At 32.6% G+C, this 19333-nt stretch overlaps 1 protein-coding gene across 4 annotated transcripts; it reads right to left on the bottom strand.

Annotated features, from left to right (window-relative positions):
• Nucleotides 1–387: 387 nt before the first annotated feature.
• Nucleotides 388–12345, bottom strand: LOC114757312 (MADS-box transcription factor 23-like). 4 transcript variants are annotated; one of them, XM_028946317.1, is made up of 9 exons: nt 12277–12345; nt 11801–11997; nt 4526–4607; nt 2481–2542; nt 1372–1471; nt 1212–1253; nt 1055–1138; nt 769–923; nt 388–683 (listed from the first exon to the last, which is right to left on the bottom strand). In XM_028946317.1, the coding sequence occupies exons 1-8, from the start codon at nt 12337–12339 to the stop codon at nt 804–806; spliced, it is 750 nt and encodes a 249-aa protein (XP_028802150.1). In that variant the 5' UTR covers nt 12340–12345; the 3' UTR covers nt 388–683; nt 769–803. The 4 variants fall into 4 exon arrangements, with proteins under 4 accessions (XP_028802150.1, XP_028802151.1, XP_028802152.1 ...); XM_028946318.1 differs by having other exon boundaries at nt 388–680; XM_028946319.1 differs by having other exon boundaries at nt 1097–1138.
• Nucleotides 12346–19333: the final 6988 nt, after the last annotated feature.

Below are 19333 nucleotides of genomic sequence, written 5' to 3'. Positions count from 1 at the left end.
ATTGTTCATTTTGGGATCATTCCAGTCTTATTGATATGCTCTTCCCTTGCCTTTAAACTCCATTTCTAGGAATCTTTGCAGTGTCTGTAACTAATAATGCATCATCCTTTCATATTTAAAAAAATGTTGTCTGCCCCTATATGGCATGATGTTGAGCTTCCTATATCAGTGCATATATCATGGTAAATCTCCTTCTCTAAGTGTAAACAACGTCAAAATCAGAAGACAAGACAATAGGTAATTCCAGCGGCTCTTTTTTAAAGTTAAGTGAGATGTGGGTCGAGGTAAACTATTGCAAATTAATTTCCATTTTAGTTTGATTTTTGCTTTTCTGTTTAGATTCCTACTGTTGATAACATTATGATTATCATCCAAAAGGCAAGAAAATCTTTTAACAGAATAAATAAGTAAAAAATGCATTTCACATGGCTGCAGTTTTGAAGAGTTTTCTGTTTTATTTGGTCTTAACTTTACACAAGATGCTGTATTCATTATTCATGAACATGGCACAAATGCTAGAGTTGATTTTGCTGATAACTTCAAGTTGGAATCATAGAGCTCAATGATACTAGGCTTACATGACCCATCATGAATAAAGCACAATACTCAAATCTAACCCCATAATCTTGATGGCATCAAGAATCATGCATCTCCTGTAGATCCATCAGTGCAGTTGAAATCTGCTGCAACATTCAAACAAATTTTATATAATGTTTTTACTATTGTTTCATGATTAATAGCTCATAGGCTAAGGTTCAAAGATTGTACCTCAATTTTGTGGCTCCTGAAGGAGTCTCATCAGTTTATCGCTCTGGCTGGCTGAGTTGGAGATTTACAGGAACTTGCAAGTCCTCTCTTATGCCCAGACCATTCATAAGAACAGAGTTTCTGTTTGTTGCGCTCCCATATCTTGTTTCATAAACCTGGATTTGTGAAATTTCTCTTTTTTTGAGAATTAAATTCTCAACAAATTTTCACTGGTTTGAAAATTGCATCATTTATTATGAAGAGACTGTTTAAGTTTGTAGGTCTAATTAGCTACCCAAACCAATACCTTTTTATTTAATTCTATGTTTTCTTGACGAAGTAGGTTTACCTTCTTATAAAGCTCCACATTTTCTTGGTGTATAAGGCTACCCTGCAGAAATTAAATAAAAGGCTTAATCGAAGGTAGAGGATTGTAACCACTTTTCATATGTTTTGGGACTAACCTTTCGGTTTAGTTCTTGTATTTCATTCATTAAAAGTTGGTCCTGCATGAGTCATGTTTAAATTTTAGAGCAATGTAGGTCTTTTTCAGAAAGCAAACAATTATTGTTTGTGCTATCTTACAGTTTCTTAATCAGAGTACTTCATTTAGGTATCACTAACCTTTTTCATACGGACACCCCGAAGGCTAATTTCCATTTGGCTTTCCAAACCCTGTAATTCTTTTATAGTCAAACTTGACAGCTCTTCTCCCATCATTTGCCTGTTAATTCACAATAGAAGTTTGAGCTGCATCTTGGGGACTGATAATTAATCAACAAGGCTAGAGACATGGAACATATGTTCCAGCAAGTACAAGCTTTCTGTATGGTTTTGTAACTTCTGCTTTCACAATGCATTGGCGAAAAAAATGCTTACAGCTTAATGTTTCATACTACTTTATTTGCTGATACATTTATGGTCTATTAAAAATCTGTGTGTGGGAACATGAAAGTATTTCTCATAAGCCTATATAAAAATAGTCTTTGGAATCGGAAACTAGAATCTTATTGTATCCAGAGGTGTTGAAGATGCGACAGTCTGTTCAACCGTAATAAAAGTATAGGGCTGGATCAATAAAGTGGAAGCCCAATTTTTAGAAAGGGTTTCTAGCCTATCCTTAGGGCTCAACTGATTTAAGCGTAGCCCTTGGGACGTGAGGTTTTTTTGTTTTTAAATGACTGGTTACTATGGGACCTAATTATTTATATGTAGATCTCTATTGCTAGCCTAGGATTTTTCCAGCCCTTGTTTAGGAATTGCCTTGCTTGATCCCAGAATGCTTAGGACCCTGGAAACAAGAATCTTGCCTATCCTTTTGGCTTTGAGGCATTGGAACTTAAGGGGCTTACAGTGTCTTTGAACTAATACGTGCATATAGATATGTGGATATGGTTGTATAAATAGGTTTTTGATAGTGCAAAAATGGAGATACTGAAGCGGATGTAATGAGAGTCAGCTTCTGGCCTGAATGCTGAGGCTGTGAAGCATGGACATTTCAGAATAGAAGGCATGTCTCTGGGCAACGTGTCTAGGGCACTTGATCATACACATGACAGTGACACTGCAAATTACATTTGGATCATGTCTTGTTTTACTGCGTCTGCACCTGTGTCCATGATTCTGACCTTAAAAGCAACATTCTCTTGTTTCTAAATTTTGCTGACATGCATGCTCAAATTAGACTTCTTTATATCATGAAGTAAATTTATGTTGTAGGGAAATATATGTACCGGTGATTTTCTTGCAAGTTTTGCAATTGTTGCCTTAACATTGCTGCCTCCGTTTGCCAAAACTAGAAATAATTGAACAAGAAAACAGAAAGAATGTTGCACTTAGATATCAAAGTAACATGAAGCGTTAGATATAAATTCTTGTCAACCATGATATCACCCAGTTGTAGAAGTATCCAAAGATATAGGACAACTTTCTATAGATGTTCAGGTAGCCATGTTTATTTATATTTTCATGATCCAAAGTAATGAAAATTTTATTCGATATGTCTTGAGCTGATACTTTGTTTCAATCACATTGGAGAGAGTGAAGATCATTTATTATTTATCAACTTTTTGTCCTATAGCCTAGGAATTAGAGCTGGACTCGATCATTTTCTGGTTTGGGATGGATGAGCAGATCGTTTTCTTGTAATATCTTTGGAAACTGTTGGTGAGAGTAAAATTTCCATATGTGTAGTCTTTAATTGATATCACAGAACTATCCACACTATACTGTCTTTTGACCAGCTTTCAACTCTTTTTTTTTTTTACTTTATTTCCTAGCTTAGTCTTGAGTGTGTGATTAATTGTGAGTAGGTATGGTGTTCTAACCTTGTTTTCCCAGTTGACTACTCCAAGGTAACGTTTGAAGGTGTGGATGTCACTATTATTCCATTTGCTAGAAAGACACGAGCACTGATACTTGTCTAGAAGTTGATGTTCAATGGTTGTATTCTTATGCGTGAAATGAATATGACATGAACGCAACCTAAGGGTTGCATGGGCATTGCTGCAATTTATGGATATCTAAAAGTGCTCAAGTTTGTAAAGCTTTTTTTTTTTTTTAATTTTACACTTCCCCCAATTTCCTCTGAGATGAAAGGATAAAGTCACTTTACACTCTTTGGGTAAATTGCACTAACAACTTCTTGAAGCTATGATGTTTAACATTTGTGTGCTTAGCTGATAACCCTATATGCCCCCTCTGGTTTTGTGTGTGTGTGTGTGTGTGTGTGAAAATCACCCATAGATTGCAAGATCACTCCCTTGCAGACTAAAAAAAAAAAAAAAAAATCCTGCAAAGCCATGTGGAGATTTGTTTTCTGAAGTATGAGGAAACCAGGTAATGGGAATGGGAGAGGCTTAAGCGTTAAGTGGGTTTACTCAAAGTAGAGAATAGGGGAAAAGGTCACTTGTTCTTTTGGTGTGTTATTTAGTGAAAAAGTTGCTATCCCTGATCCTTAATATAAGAGCTAGAAAACTAATTTGGGGAGGTTAAGGAAATTAATTAAATTAGTTAATTGTAACAGATATGTGTTGATTTTCTTGAACTATCATCTTTAATCATATGCATTGGAACTATTTATTGGTGAAATCTCTACAATCATTAGGGATATTTTAAATAAAACATTATGAATTAAAGAATTGAGATTTTTTATTTAGGATCAGATTTAATCTCCCAACTAGCTCTTATATTAAAGGCTGAAGGAAATATCTGACCTCTCTAGTGTCAATTAACCAGGTCGTGAAGTTGTAGGGTTCCCAACACTTGGAAAGGTTAAATTGTAGGATTTATTTGCACTTGTGCTGATTTTTGTGACATCTTGAGTGAACGTTGATAATTTTTCTTGTGATTCCCCTGGGGATCCTTTTTTTGGCATTTAGGTCAGTAAAGGTGACCTCTACCTTTCTATTACACAAGGTAGTTTCACATTCTTATTAGCATAACCAAACCAGCAGATGTTAGAAAGGTCCTGCTTAATTCCTGCTTCCCTTTTCCCAACCATGTGCCTTATGCTTCAAGTTCTGATTTCAATCGCTTTATCTACCCTCCTATAGTTTTTTATGCTCTATTGAAGCATGGACCTTTTTCCTGTAGGAACAAAGGTGTGTGTGTGTATATATATATATATATATATATATATATAAAAGCACACTTCAAATTGATTTGCTGAATTGATAAACTCCATATAGACTTTGTACCATCTGATATGACAGAAGGGTTTGTGTGTAAACCCATCTTAGTAGCAAAATTGCAATATGCAGAAGATGCTTAGAAATACCTTCACTTCAGACGTTGAGCTCCCTGGATGAGGATGTTGAGCTTCTTTAGCTTTGTTGTATCGATCAATCACTGATTTCATGCTGGAGGAAGTAAATCAAATTGCATCAGGCGTGGTCTAGTGGTTGCGAACATATAAAAGCCATGTATAATTTATTTAATGCAGATAACTGCATGCTGTGAGGAGGTAGTCAGGTATAGCCACGTTAATGTTTGAAACTCCAGTGATCCACATCTATTTCGCCCCTCCATGTACAATGTAAACTCAAATTTGGGCGAACAAGTTGCCATTAAAAGACAATACAGGTTTTACTAAAAATCATGCTTCTGAGCTTTGAATGATGGTGTAATTATGAAATCACGAATATCTGACCATCAAATCAAAATTTGCCAAACCATGAAATCCCAGTCACCAAACGTTTCTGTCACAATCAGAATTACGCAGTCACTTGCCATTAATTTCGGCTGGCATGTGATGTATTTATGTTAGCTGGAAAGTTAACTGGTGCCCTGGTAGGTGTTAATGTTCATATATTAATTTTGCATCCTAGTTCAGAGGATGAACTGTACATTTTTAAGTTTCATGCCTTATCTTTATGGTTGTCCTGTACTTTTTAATCCTTTGCGATGGAGTTTGAATCTTTGGCCATTCAGTGGTTGGTCGTTGGCATTGCCTGGTATTACAATATTCTAGGAATAAGTAGATTTTGGCCTGGTGATGGCGGGTTAAGCTTAACATGCGGTCAGGCTAATATATTTTGCATTAGGTCTTTGGAGATGTTTGTACGGGTTGTAACTAGGGGCGGGGGATGTTGATTGCAACAGAGAATTTTCCCTTGAGTTACGTGGTGGCAGACCGCCAAACACCAGAAATTATACTTGAAGGGTCTGTTGAATGTGATATAATGAGGGTAGGAATATATTTAGGTCTTGTTTGGTACAAAGCATTGTAAATGAAGGATAAAAATTGTAATTAGAATTGAAAACATATGATAGAAGATATTTAGCGTGAGTAATTTCTTATTACATGAGATTAGGTAATTCCATGAAGATGGGATTGGAGAATACCACCTTTTCTTATGGTATTTTTCATTCTCACATATATAGATTTATCTAATCTCGAGTATTAAAGTATTAAACAATTACTCATGTCAAACATTTTTTTAATACAGTTTTTATTCCAATGTCAATCCTAATTCCCACATCTTATTTTCAATGTTTGGTACCAAATGGGATCTTAATGTAATGGTTAAGGCCATTATGCGGAGGGTTTCTAGAAGAAAGTTATGAACATAGGACTAACAAATGAAGCTTATGAGAATTGCGTAGCCAGGAGTCAACCAGCAAGGCCAGATAGGATAATAAACAGTAGTGCATAAGAGGAGGTGTCAACCAAAGAAAAATGTTGCAGACTCCCTTGAACGGGATCTCAAGTCCAAAGCTTGAATGCTTGACGAGCCTAAGGAGAGAGGACTTCTGAAGAGAAACGTCGGGGACTTATTAGTTATCATAACTCTACTTGAAGTTTAAGACAGAAGTTACTGGTTAAGGGAAAAGGGAAAACAAACTTAGATCAGCATAGGCACCATAAACTTGTCTTTTGAACATGTGGTTGGAATTTTTTGTGGGGCTTTGCATAGGTGTGTTCTTATTAGATGCAATCTTGTTTTAGGTATTATCGGGCATTGTAAATGTAGGTGCTTCTTTTAATAAGAATTTGAACTTTGTTCAAGTTGTAAGACTAGCTATATATTGGCTCTATACTGTAAAACAAACTTGAATGATTATTTTAACCGTCTACAGTACTTAGGGGTCTACAAGTGGCTTGAATTTTGGTTACCAAAAAGTGAGCTTGAAACGGATACTTTAATGATTAAGATGAAGTGTTACCATAGTAAGCGTTGAACTTGTATGACCAACATCTATGCCGGTAGTGCATTGTCTCTTACTGGAGCGAGTTTGGATATGAAACCTACGCATCCTTAGTGAGGTCCCTGCTCTCATTGAAGTTTTGGCTGTTTAACATAATCTTGGGACTTTAGTTCCTACCTCTGTAAAGTATAAACTAATTAGTTTTCTTTTGATCCCGACACTGATCCCTCACTAACGAAGAAGAGGGAGAAAGATTGACGAAAATAAAAAAACAACTAGAAGGCATTGATGATCTAACTAAGAAGAGGGGAAATCTAAAGGTAGACGGTAATCCATATTTTTAGATTTTCACGGTTCTTATTTACCTTACAGTCCTAAAAGGTATCGATACCAAGAAGATGAGTTGATCTATTAAGAAATCGACATGGTCAAAATTTAAAATCATAATAATAATAACACTAGTCAGGTCAAATCTTTCCCTTCACAATGTAGTCAATGTACTGTGATTTTTTTAGAACTATAAAAGAGGCATAATTCTAGCCAATCATTTAAGTCCTTTTTTCTTTAGAAAAAAGAACGTGAATCTCAGATAACCAAATTATTACAATTACTTTCATAAAATTATTATTTCCCTGCTTCAGTCATAGGGATGTGTAAATCTATCCTCCAAGCGAGGATCCTAACTTGACAGCGGGAAAATTTTATAAACTGTTTTTTAATTGTTTTATGGGGAAAAATTCAGTCATACTATTTATGAACGTTTTTTAATTATCAGTCTGGATTGGCATGATGGCTAAGGGTGGCTTTTGTCATTTAATTAAATTGTTAAAAAGTTTGAATCTAAATCCTGATATATATGGCAACCTACAAAAGTCTACTATTTGTCTTCAATCCCCTAAAGGAAAATAGTCTCTATTGTTAGTGAAATGTATTTATTGTGTCTGAAAAAAGTTCCTTACATCTTTTATCGGGTTTCATATAATAAATGTGAAAAAGACTGGTATACAAAGTTTTGGAGTTGTCGTCTTTCCTATGAACCACTAAAAACATTTACCTAGAAAGGCATAAACACGGGGCCCGTGATAGTTTCCTAAAAGATTTTGTCTCATTGATCAACTAGACTTTGAAAATTAAACAAATAATGACATATAGGCAGAGTCCTACTAAAGTGATGAGGCTGTGACGGGAGCTGGTGATCTTCCATTCATATATATAAATATATATATATATATATATTTATATCAATTGGGGTGGATTTCACAATGCATAAACGTTTAGAAATAAGGCATATTGTTCATGATTCATGAAAAGTCTAGCTTATTAGGCTTATCATAGTTTTATATTATTTAACATTATTTAAATCTTCATGGCTTTTACTTAACTTGTTAAAGCACTATGACAAGTGAATCTGTCTAACCTGCGAGATCATTATGATTTATGCATCAGACAGAACTGCACAACCATTTACTTGTGCTCAGTTGTTTGTTTTAATGAATTGTTTTTTAATTTTAAAATATTTCATAAATACTAGGATTTAATGTTTTAACAAATAGCATAAATGTTTATTAGTGAGTTGGAGCAAAATATGTTGTGAATTTCACTGTCTAAAAAATGAAGGGTCCGTTTGGTTCCTTTCCGTATGAGGGGATGCATGATGCTTTCTAACATTTCTACGATTTGGTTGGTCCAAAGTAAGGTGGAAGGGACTAGATTATGCAAGGAAAACCATCTCAAATCCTGTCATTGGAATTACATTATTGGACCTATGTAATCCCTGTTCTACCGCCTCTATCCCATAATACCATTTCTCATCCATGTTCATCCCATCCCTCCTCCCTCATCATCTTCGAATTGGGAGGTTGTTGTTTTCAAATACTATCTACGGTTCTTATAAATATAAGACCTAAATTCACTTTGTCTCTTATATTTATTTATTTTTTTAAGATAGTTTTTGCAATAATAATAGTTCTAGTCAATGCACTTGATTAACAAGGATATTTTAGAAAAGATCATTTATTTATTACAAATAACTAATTTAATCAGTTTTTTTTAATCTACTTAAATTAGTCAATTAGCTGTTATATTAAAAGGCAAAGGTAGTATGTTTTTTCAATCCTTATTTTCTGGATTGTGGGTTTTCCCAGTTTGATTATGTCACTGTTTGCATTGGTATGTGTTGGCAAATATGTTGGGAAGCCATTAATGAGGAAGGAGGACGATATGGGGGAGTTTGTTTTCGTGGCTGGGGGTTAAAAAATTGTTTCACAGTTTTTTTGGTTTTTCATAAGAAATATATTCCTCTTGTAACATATTAAGCAAACACATGGTGATCATTATCATTTTACATTTTATCACGTTTCTTACGATTTATTGAACTAAATAGATGCCAACAGATATGCATGTGCATTATTCCAAGTTATGAATAAATATGTGCTTTTTCAAACTATATATAATGCACAAAAATAGTTTAATTTACAATAAAAAGCTATGCATACAAAAAATTTGCATAAATTTTTTCAAGGCAAATAATGCAACACAATTTTGTAGCTCTTGTTTTTGTTAGGAGCACCAATCTCCTGCTGAGGGCTCCATGCCAATATATTTATTTTGAGAATGAGCCGAATAGGCATAGAATACTTCGACATATAGCAAAACGAATTGTTTATATATCTTTATTGCAGCAACAACAAGAAGAGATCAAACAACAACAAAAAAACATTGACTAGCTGATGAACCAATATCTTATATTAATCTGATTCTTAATATAAGAATTAGTTGAAAATTAGATTGGTTCTAAATATAATATTTTAATTCACTGATCCATCAAATTTATAATTCATTCTTTAAAGTATTTCTATTGATTACACATATCAAGAGGATTTTTATTTAAGGATAATCATAATTAAAAAGATATTTTAGGAATATTTTAGATTTGTTAGAAATAATTAACTAACTTTCTTAATATATCAAAATTAGTTTAATAGCTCTTATATTAAAAATTAGAGATAATATATCAGTTAACATTGACTAGAGGGGGATCCTATACACCTCCTAAAGAAGGGTTATAAAATTTTTCAACTTGTTCCCCATATTAATTAGTAAGAAATTCTGGCAAAAGACTTCAAAAATCACAACTGACGGCTGAGGTTCACGCAGCTTTTGTCACCCTTGATTTTGCAAGATCATCGCACGGGACTCGCCAACACAACTATTTGTATATATGCATTAGTGATCTTATTTGACTATTAGTGTACTTCATATTACAATACTACAAATGTCATATCTTTATTTTAGATTATTTTCACATTTGTATTCCAATAAAAAAGATAACATAAAACAAAAGAATCGTTTTCAGGTATTTGCCATGAGAACTTTGTGAGAGGGATGTTTTGACGGAATTATTTATCACAAAATTGTGATGATTATATTACTTTGTCATTGTCAAGTTTGCGACAAAATTATCTGTCACAAATTTGTGAGAAATCTTTTGATGAAAATTTTCATTGCAAATTTATGACTCTCCAACGGAAAACAAATTCCTCACATAACAGGATGATAGTTATGTCCCCTAAAATTTTGCAATGGATTTTTCTGAAATGTAATTTTTTTTTCCAATGCAAAAAATTGCGATATCTCTACTTGCAACAAAAATTCATCTTTCCCGAAACCGACGGATTTTTCTGTGGCAAATCACATATTTTGATGCAATGATTAAGGATTCAGACACCAAACACAATCAAATGCACATTGTGTGTATTTGGCATTAAGAGATGATATTGACAAGGGTCTTGGACCAAGAACTCTATATTACATCGCCTATTCTAGGGCAAAACGGCCATCGGCATCATAAAAAAAAGAAGAAAATGTTTTTTTAATTTGGAAGGTAATGAAATAAGGATAGACGTGTATGACTTCTAAACTGAAGAAATCAAACATTATGGATTGCATGCTAAGTTTCCTTAATTACTGCAGTACGTACTTGGAGAGCCTAGGTTCACTAATAAGACGGAGGCACTGAGAGCTCTCAGGCAATTTGGGCGTCTTTCTTTCACACGATTCCTGAATCTCTCTTTTTGATTGCAATTCAGGACGAAGAGTTTAACTAGTATTTTTTTCTTAATGGGATCCCTAATAAAAAACTCATTTATCTACCTGTCTAATCCTCCTTCAGGCTTGACTGTCAAATGTGTAATTGGATAGAGAAAAATTACAAAAACTTATAACCGCATGGTATCCTGTTATACAGGATCTAAACTAAATTAAAAAAGAACTCGCGGGTATATGCCCGAGTTTACATGCATATCAACACAATTTGATAGGAATGGCCGTAAGTATGTCTAAACCGGGTCTCAGTTTAACATGACAGCCCGCTATGGTCTATGAGTGATTCCACCAGTGGTGTTAACCGTTCGTAAGAGTAAAAGAAATATAAATACTTTCATATTTCTGCACATTCTCGTTAGCAATTTGTAAACTGCAAGTCTAAATTGCTAAAATACATTTACATATATAATAACCACAGATATTCATTATCCAATATCTAAACTAATAAATTCTTTACAATTTTTTTTCAAATTCTACGTTCATCAAGGACGACGATTGAGACTAAAGTAATTAGTAATAAATAATATATTACATGTTGGACGATAAGCAGAATTCATTTATATAAACTAATTCACGCCTTTTTCATAACTAACAAACACATAAATATTCACAACAAAGTGAATTATACCCCTGATTAGAAGCTATATATCCTTCCATGTCAATCCACAGGTGCTAAAAAAACTCAAACCTATACAGTTCTACGCTAGTGAACTCGTGTAACTTCCAACGGCAAGTTCCATATATCATTATGTGACGCCAATATTCACGTGGTCTTAACAACAAACATCTTATCTTCATGATCTTATAGACAATATCATTGTCATAGCTCGGTGCCACATGATATAATAATAATGCGAGAGAGTCTCTGCGTTTCCGATCACGAACATTGCTCTTGAACTCGACACACCCTATATAGTGTTTCCTTTAAAAACATTAGGAGAGATTTCACTAACTCCAATCTTCTTCCATGGGACCCGACTTCAAGTTTTCAACCAATTCAGAATTTCTAAAACTTATCTTCCGCTTCCTTAAATAAACTCCCACTCACTGAAACTAATTAGTGAAGATTAAGAAGAACAAAGCTCTTAACCTCCTTATATCAGATCAAATTAAAGTGCATGAAGTTAGCTTAGCTTTTATTATTAATCATTATATTCACCAAACCAAAGAAACAAATCAGAAAGCCAGCATGCTCATCTTCAACAATGATCTCATAACAAATCATCAACAATTCATTTTGCGATAAAAAGAAGGAACTGGTCATCAAAGCAAATAGGAGATCTAAGAGCTTAGGGAGCACCTGGTGCTAGCGAAATCGTAGAGTTTACCAGTGCTGGAGAAGATGATGGCTCCGACCTCAGCGTCGCACAGTATTGCCAGCTCCTTGGCCTTCTTTAGTAAACCATTCCTTCGCTTCGAGAAAGTTACCTGCCGGCTCGTCGAATTGTCGATTCGCCTTATGACGATCTTGCCTCTTCCCATACCAGTAAACCCTAACTGAATACATTTTCAAACCAAAATTGTTACTCTCCAACAGAAAGGAAATCGAATACGGAACAAGACTTGCATGAATACGGAGGAAATCAAAAGATGGATGGAAAAATTGTTCATCTATTGGAGAGAAATTTTTTTCGCAAACAGATATTTCGATGGAAAAGCTAATGACGCACGAAATTAGTTGATCAAATTGATTTTCCGAGAGAGATAGAAAGAATCGATAAAGGAGAAGGAACAAAGAAAATGAAAAAGAGTGAGGGAGAACGAGCGAGCTCTTACTAGCAAGAATGCCTGCGCAACCGTACTGATAACTGACGAGTGAATTGAATTCACTTTCAGCATTCGGCGACAAAGATCTATATAAGGAAAGTGTACAAAACCGCTTTCACGGGCGGAGAAAACCCGCCATTGGGCTCGTAGAAATCCATAACCGGTTTTATGGATTGGGGTACGTGGCCCAATCAGGTTTTGATTCTCGTAAGACGATTGGCCTATTTTATTCCGTTTGAAAGTGGAGCCACCCGCCGTATCTGCCACTGACGCGTGGAAGTACGAAGACGCATGCCGTAGTTGCTTTTTAAGGAAATGCCGCTTTTCCAATTAATGGGGTCCAGTGTCTGTAGAATGCCTAAAGTGTCCCTGAGAGGCGAAGCCGCTAACCGCTAACCATACTTGAAGTATACGCATGCGATGACGGTGGCAATCTTTCAAGGATAAAAATTTACTGAGAGAATTCATGATTTATTCAATACATGAAGTTTATAATGCTATAAAAATCTCAACGTTATTGTCCCAGTTTTTTAAAATATCTCACACACATATTAATGTGAAGCGACAATATTGCATATATGTATTAGTTAAAATAGTTAAACTTTTTCTGGCAAAAAAAATTGTTAGACTTTTAGTCCAATAAATATTACTCCTCTCGTCTTAAATATAAAACCTTTATACACACTTGTATAAGGGTCTTATATTTAGGACCGGAGAAGTAGTATATGTTTTTCTTGAAGCTGATAATGCCTCGCGCTCTAGTCGAGATTAAATTTTTCTTTCTTTTATTTACACTCCTAACCCCATCTTTTAATTTACATGATTTTAAATTGTAGTAGTACCCAAAACATCCGTAATGCCCCCGACAAGCTTTTTCTGCTCCAAAAGGGCTAATGTGCATGCGTGGAGGATGAGAGTTGGGGTGTGCAAAGACCCATATTTTCATTTTGCCATACTGATTTGTACGGTACTCATTGAGTATGTAATGCAATTTAGACTATTCAAAATATGATATGAACAGTGTAGATTTAAAATTTTTAATATATAATTTTTTAATAATAAATTTATTTTTTAAAAAAAATTGTTGGTTACAATATTATTTTTATCTTAAATTTTATGTCTATTAAAACAAAATAAATTAAAATATATAAAAAAAATTGAAATTTAATATGGATCATCTAAAATCAATCTGGATAATTCAAATTACGCATCAAATGAGCATGAAATGTACTCTCAATTTTTATTAGTGATAGCAGTGCGAGTGGGCCCCAATTTAATCCAAATCGTGCATGGGAGAACCATGGTATATGGGTTCTTTTATGTTGTTTTAAAAAGACTACTCTTGCCAAAAAAAATGTAGAACACGGACATCTATCACTGGGGTAGTAATAATAATTTATTTTATATTAAATATATGAGTAAGTGAAAAATTTTATTATTATCAAGTGAAAAAATTTATTATTATTATTATAAACATATAAGAGATCAATTTATTTAATCTTTTACACTTATAATTTTTTGAATCATTCCGATTAGTTGTGTATATAAAAATATTTTTTATTAATACAATAATTTTTTATATAAACGATTAAATGAACTATTTGAAAAAAAAAACTGCACATATTTTTATAGGAAATTTATAATATAATGCAAATTAAGTATCTAAATTTTATACGTATTTAAACTGCTGCATGAAAGAAGGGCAGGCTCGTCAAATGTCACGCAGTCAATGAAAATGCGCCACAACTCGGCGAGTGCTCGCCGCCCAAAGTACGATGAAATATGGTGCACGTGTCACTGTTCTGTATGGGAAATAGAAATGGAAAATGAACTCTAAAAAGTGATTTCCTTTTTCTGTTTTTTAAGGTTTCCCGATCAGGATTATTGGTGACTGTGCCTTTCCCTTTCTGATATGAAACCTTTTTTTCCCCGGTCCTCGTTCTGACACGAAGCTTTGAAAATTTAAATGTTCTACCTTCAGATTATGTTAGGTACTTCTCTGATCTTATTTATAAAATATTTTTAGCATATTTTATATAAATAAAATTTTTTTAAAATGTATTAACTCTCTATTAAAATATAAATTTTTTTTAAATTTATCTATATTTAATATATACACTCTTCAAAAGAGATAATTATCTACATTATAATAAATGAAGGATAAAATAGTACATTCATACTGAAAATTTAATGAAATGACTTATAAATCGGATCAAAAAACTTTCTCTCTCTGCTCTAGGACTAGAGGAGTATAGTGTTGGTGATATATGACTTGCATAAACTTTTTTAAATCAGGTAAAAAAAAGAATACTCTTTTTTAAATGGATTAATTAAGACTAAAACCAAATTTGCTCATTTTAAGGATAAAACTTAAAATAAGATTAATTTTAAAGATTGAAAATGTTAATCTTAAATTTTATAACAAGTTTAAATTTTTCTTTTATTTTAACAAAATTTATTATGAGTGACTTATAAATAAGTCAAAATAAATTATTCAAATATTTTAAAAGTATTTAACAGAAAACACCGTAAATAAAAACACACTTTACTGTGCCAAAAAGGCAAAGAGGTCCACTTCTATTTATCAACTTACCATAAATAGCTGGCTTTTTACGTAGCAAGACAAAAAGGAAAAAGCTACAGTACTGAAATAATCCTACCGGACGAGTTAGTATAGTTAGCTAATTTGAGTAAACTAAAAAAGTTAATTAAATTAGTTAATATGATATATCTTTTCTAAAACATCCTAAGCATCTTATTAATTTTCTTCTCTTGTTTCCTGCTTGATTATTGTCGAGACAATATTAATATGATTAATGTTAAAAAATTAATAAACATATAAAATAAGTCTCACTAATATCAATTCTCAAGTTAGGTCGTACAATAAAAACTAAAAGAGTATTAATTAATCACCAGAACTTACGCCTATCATGTATGTTTAGCCTAGGCGCGCTGTTCTTGTTCCCCTCTCCTCTATTCTTTCACACAATCATACTTACGGGCGCCGGCGTGCTTGTACGATGCATATGGGCCCCTGGCAAACTCAGCATCATCTTCTTCGTCATCATCATTATATTTCTCGACCATAAACTCTGAATCACTATCACGCTATTCACGACATATCAGACTGTATTACTTGTGATAATGGAACATGCAGTTTTAAAAGCTCTGCTGATTTTTTTTTGGGGGGGGGGGACAGAGAGGGAGAACTATACTGATTTACTTTCTGTTATATAAATTCATCATATTTATTGAAAATGAAGATATATTGCTGCTAAATTCTTTTTTTTTTCCCCCCATATCGGAACCATAATTAGCTGCCACCTGAATACTGGCCAACTCTGATATATGCTCCAGCATGCACTTTTCGTAGTGGGCATAAAAATGTATGGTACTTAATTATGATCGTGAAATCCAATATCCCAGTGGCAAACAGCTTTTGACGCTAACCTCTGATTTGCGAAACCTTCCATACTTAGAAGGGTTCCATCACACACACACACACACACACACACAGCAGCTTCTGTTAAATAACCAAAATTATTATACCAATTGGTAACAGTATTACGTTAAAAAATTTAAATTGTTCATGGTCTTTTGCTTCTTGGATGTTAATGATGGATATCGATTTTCGATAATTATTAAGCGACTATATCATTGCTTGTTTTAAAAAGGCTGAAAATTTGAAAAAAGAAATTACAAATTGATATATATTTTTCTTAAAAAAAAATCTTGGTGTCACATATATTGAATAATTGCGTCTACCGGCGGCAGAAAAAGAAACAAGCTGAGTAATCACTTTATCACTTCTCCTCGCCTTTGCAACTTTCGAAAAATTTGCCTATATATTTTTATTTGGCGTATTATAGTATAGAGCCCCTGTATTGTTTTTTTTGGCAAAATTACCTCTAAATTACAGTTTTCATTTTTAATTGTGATTATCTTACAAGTCACTTATACCTACTTCTATATTTTTTCAGGGTGAAAACCTACTTCTATATTTTAATTAGGGAAAACCATATCATGGGTATCTCTACTTTCTCTCAATTTTTAATTTGATACCTATGTGTTTTTTCCTCTTAATTAAACATTTAATTTTATTTTTTTTAGCAACATTAGTCTTATAACTTTGTTCTATTGGTATTTTTAGTCTTTATATAATGATTAATGATGTTAATTGAACAAAATTAAAAATTTAGTTAAGAACAAAAAATATATAGGTATCAAATTAAAAATTAAAAAAAAATACAGGTAACTCCAATATGGTTTTTCCTTTTAATTATAATCAAAATAAATTTTTCAGTACAAACACAGCGGGGATTTTACGCGCGTTTCACTAAAGAGACAAAAAAGCCTAATACGATGCAAAACTACCCGGCTAATCTGAGCATAGGGTTAAGACTCGAGCTGCTCTTTGTGGCTGGTTTTTTATTGGATGAACCCACGTGAACCATGTCAGGGAGGAGGTGGGGCCACAGGATCAGAAGATATGATATGATCTGATATTTTGGCATCAAAGAATACATTAGAAATTAGGTAAAATGATGATTTTCTCAAACGCTTTTTACATGTGTCAAAATTAATCATCAACTTGCAATGATGCTGGTAACTGCTAACGTGAGTTGTCAACAAGTTAGATAACCTACTAGTTTAGTTTTTAATAAAAAATTTATTTAACTAATTTAATTAGATTAATAAAATTATATGAGCTAATTAATTATAAAAAATATGATATATTTTTATTAAAATGTCATAATTATCCTTTTTAATATCTTATTTCTGTTTCATATTTAGTTATAGTTAGGAGAATATTAATAAAAATAATTTTAAAAAATAGATAAAATAAGTTTTATATTTAAAATAAAAATTAATCTAATAATTAAATTATATATTAAGAATTGATAGAGTATAAGTTATCACCAAAAACATTCAAAAAACTGTGAGCTTAAAGACGCAAAATTCAGTGGCGAAGTAAAAAAGCATGCAAAATTCGAGATCACGGGAAATAAATTATGGTTCTCCCCGCCTTACAAAGGAGACCAGCGGGGGCAAGTGTCAATCATGACCCACATCGTACACGAAAGTCTCGTCAATTTAATTTAAAATTCTTTTGACATTTTTTTTTCAACTTTTAATATATGACTTAGTTAATTAATTTAACTAAATTAAAAATATTAGTTATATTGATTAATATGATATTTTTTTTAAAATACTTTAAATATTTTTTAATTCCCTCTCTTCTTCTCTTACTTGATTATTCTTGAAACATATCAATAAAATTAATTTAAAAAAAATTGATAAACTTATAAAATAGATTTTATATATAAGATTAATATCAATTTTCTAATTAAATCTAGCGTTAAAAACTGAAAGAGGAGTACCTATTTTCTATAAAATAAAATTGTTTAAAATAAGATAATCTAAAGCGCCAGAAGGGAGTGCGCCTCATTACTTCCGTCTTCCACCGTAAGCTTCTTTGAACTGCGATAGAGCCTAAGAAAGAATACAAAGCAAAACAACCGCAGCGAATGGCATAGCGGTTTCTTGGGAAAGTGATCGAAGAGTCTTCGTTATGTCTTCACGTGACCCCTGTTCTGGTGTTTCATCTCTGCACAGTCGAGGCAAAATTGAGCCTTGTACAGAATCTGAGGACATTCAAGCCGGCGAGAAAGGACGCCTGATGAGTGATGACAAATGAGACTGAAATTGAATGTCTTTTGTGTTGTATAGAATTAGCAAATGGTAAGTGATTTTTGGATGTATGATTTGGTTGAAGTTTTTTGGTTTATATTGTCATGTTATCCCCTTTTTTTAAAACTGAAAAATTTACACTTCCACACAAATAGCCCACAAAATCCGGGCACTTAATTGAGCTGGGTTTATAAGAAGCCCAAAAGTTAGGCCTAAACTAACAAGCCTAGATAAAGTTTAAAGGGGACTTCCTAACTGGCCCAATTTTATAAACAATGGCGGCTCACTTTCATGTTTCATCCGGTCCTCATCTGCGCGAGGGATAAACTAATAAACACTGATAATTTACAGAAAGTACTACTCTCTTGATTCTTAATATAAGATGTATTTAACTAATTTAATTAGATTAAAAAAATTAGATAAATTATTTAATTATAAAAAATATAACATATTTTTTTCTAAAATATCATAATCATATTTTTTAATATCCCATCTCTTTCTTTTATTTGATTATGGTTGAGGGAGATTCACATGGATAATTTAGAAAAAAATTAATAAATATGTAAAATATATCTTATATTTATGATCAAAATCAATTTAATAATTAAATCTTATATTAAGAACTGAAATAATATTTCTTTGCAAAATGCCTCTAATTATTACATTCGAAGAAAGAAATGCGAGGCTCAAAAAGCAAAGAAGAAAGAAAGCATTCACACGAGAGCTAGCCGAGGAACAACAATAAAGTAGAGGAAGAATAAATTGTCATGTTGATTACATTATTATGTTTTTTTTTTTTTCCTGACACACGAAATTTACTCGAAAGCAGCAAACAACTTTACACAAAATGCCTTGAAGGGCTTATATCTTTTTAATTGAAAGACACTAACTTCAATCCTAATTATAAAAATTAGTCGATTAATTTAAGAGGATTAAAAAAATATGTTAAGTTAACTATTTGTAATAAACATGTGTTATTTTTTTTAAAGTATCTTTACTAATCAAGTGTATTGACGAAAACTATTCTTATTAGAAGAACTACTTAAAAAAAAATATATAAATATAAGAGATAAAATGGATTGAGATATTATATCTAAGATCAAGATAAAAGTAAAACGAGATTTTATATTAAGAACTGGAAGTAGTATTAATTACTAAATTGCGATCTTATGATATTGAGGTTGTAATTGCAAATTTTATTTTAAAAAATAACAGAAGTATTTGAGGATCTAAATTTCTCCCCGGATGCTATCAGGAAGGAGCAGGAAAAAATATTCGATTTAAGATTGCATAAAAATGGTCTTTAAGTCAGAGTTAATTGTTAAAGTGCTTAGAGCCAATATTAAAAAGCAACTGCAATAAACAAAAAGACAAA

This window comes from Neltuma alba, unplaced genomic scaffold (genome assembly GCF_004799145.2).
Source record: "Neltuma alba isolate B1F8T4 unplaced genomic scaffold, ASM479914v2 tig00010592_pilon, whole genome shotgun sequence".
In the NCBI taxonomy this organism is placed as follows: domain Eukaryota; kingdom Viridiplantae; phylum Streptophyta; class Magnoliopsida; order Fabales; family Fabaceae; genus Neltuma; species Neltuma alba.
Note: the sequence above shows the minus strand (reverse complement) of the source record. Positions and strands in the feature narration are given on the sequence as shown.

Excerpts from the sequence above, each read along its gene's own strand:
- LOC114757312 (XM_028946317.1), bottom strand. The coding sequence starts at position 12,339 with ATGCTGAAAGTGAATTCAATTCACTCGTCAGTTATCAGTACGGTTGCG. Across the intron at positions 1,472-2,480 it reads AACTTGCAAGAAAATCACCG|GCAAATGATGGGAGAAGAGC; the intron begins GTACATATATTT and ends GTGAATTAACAG. Across the intron at positions 1,254-1,371 it reads GGGGTGTCCGTATGAAAAAG|GACCAACTTTTAATGAATGA; the intron begins GTTAGTGATACC and ends TGACTCATGCAG.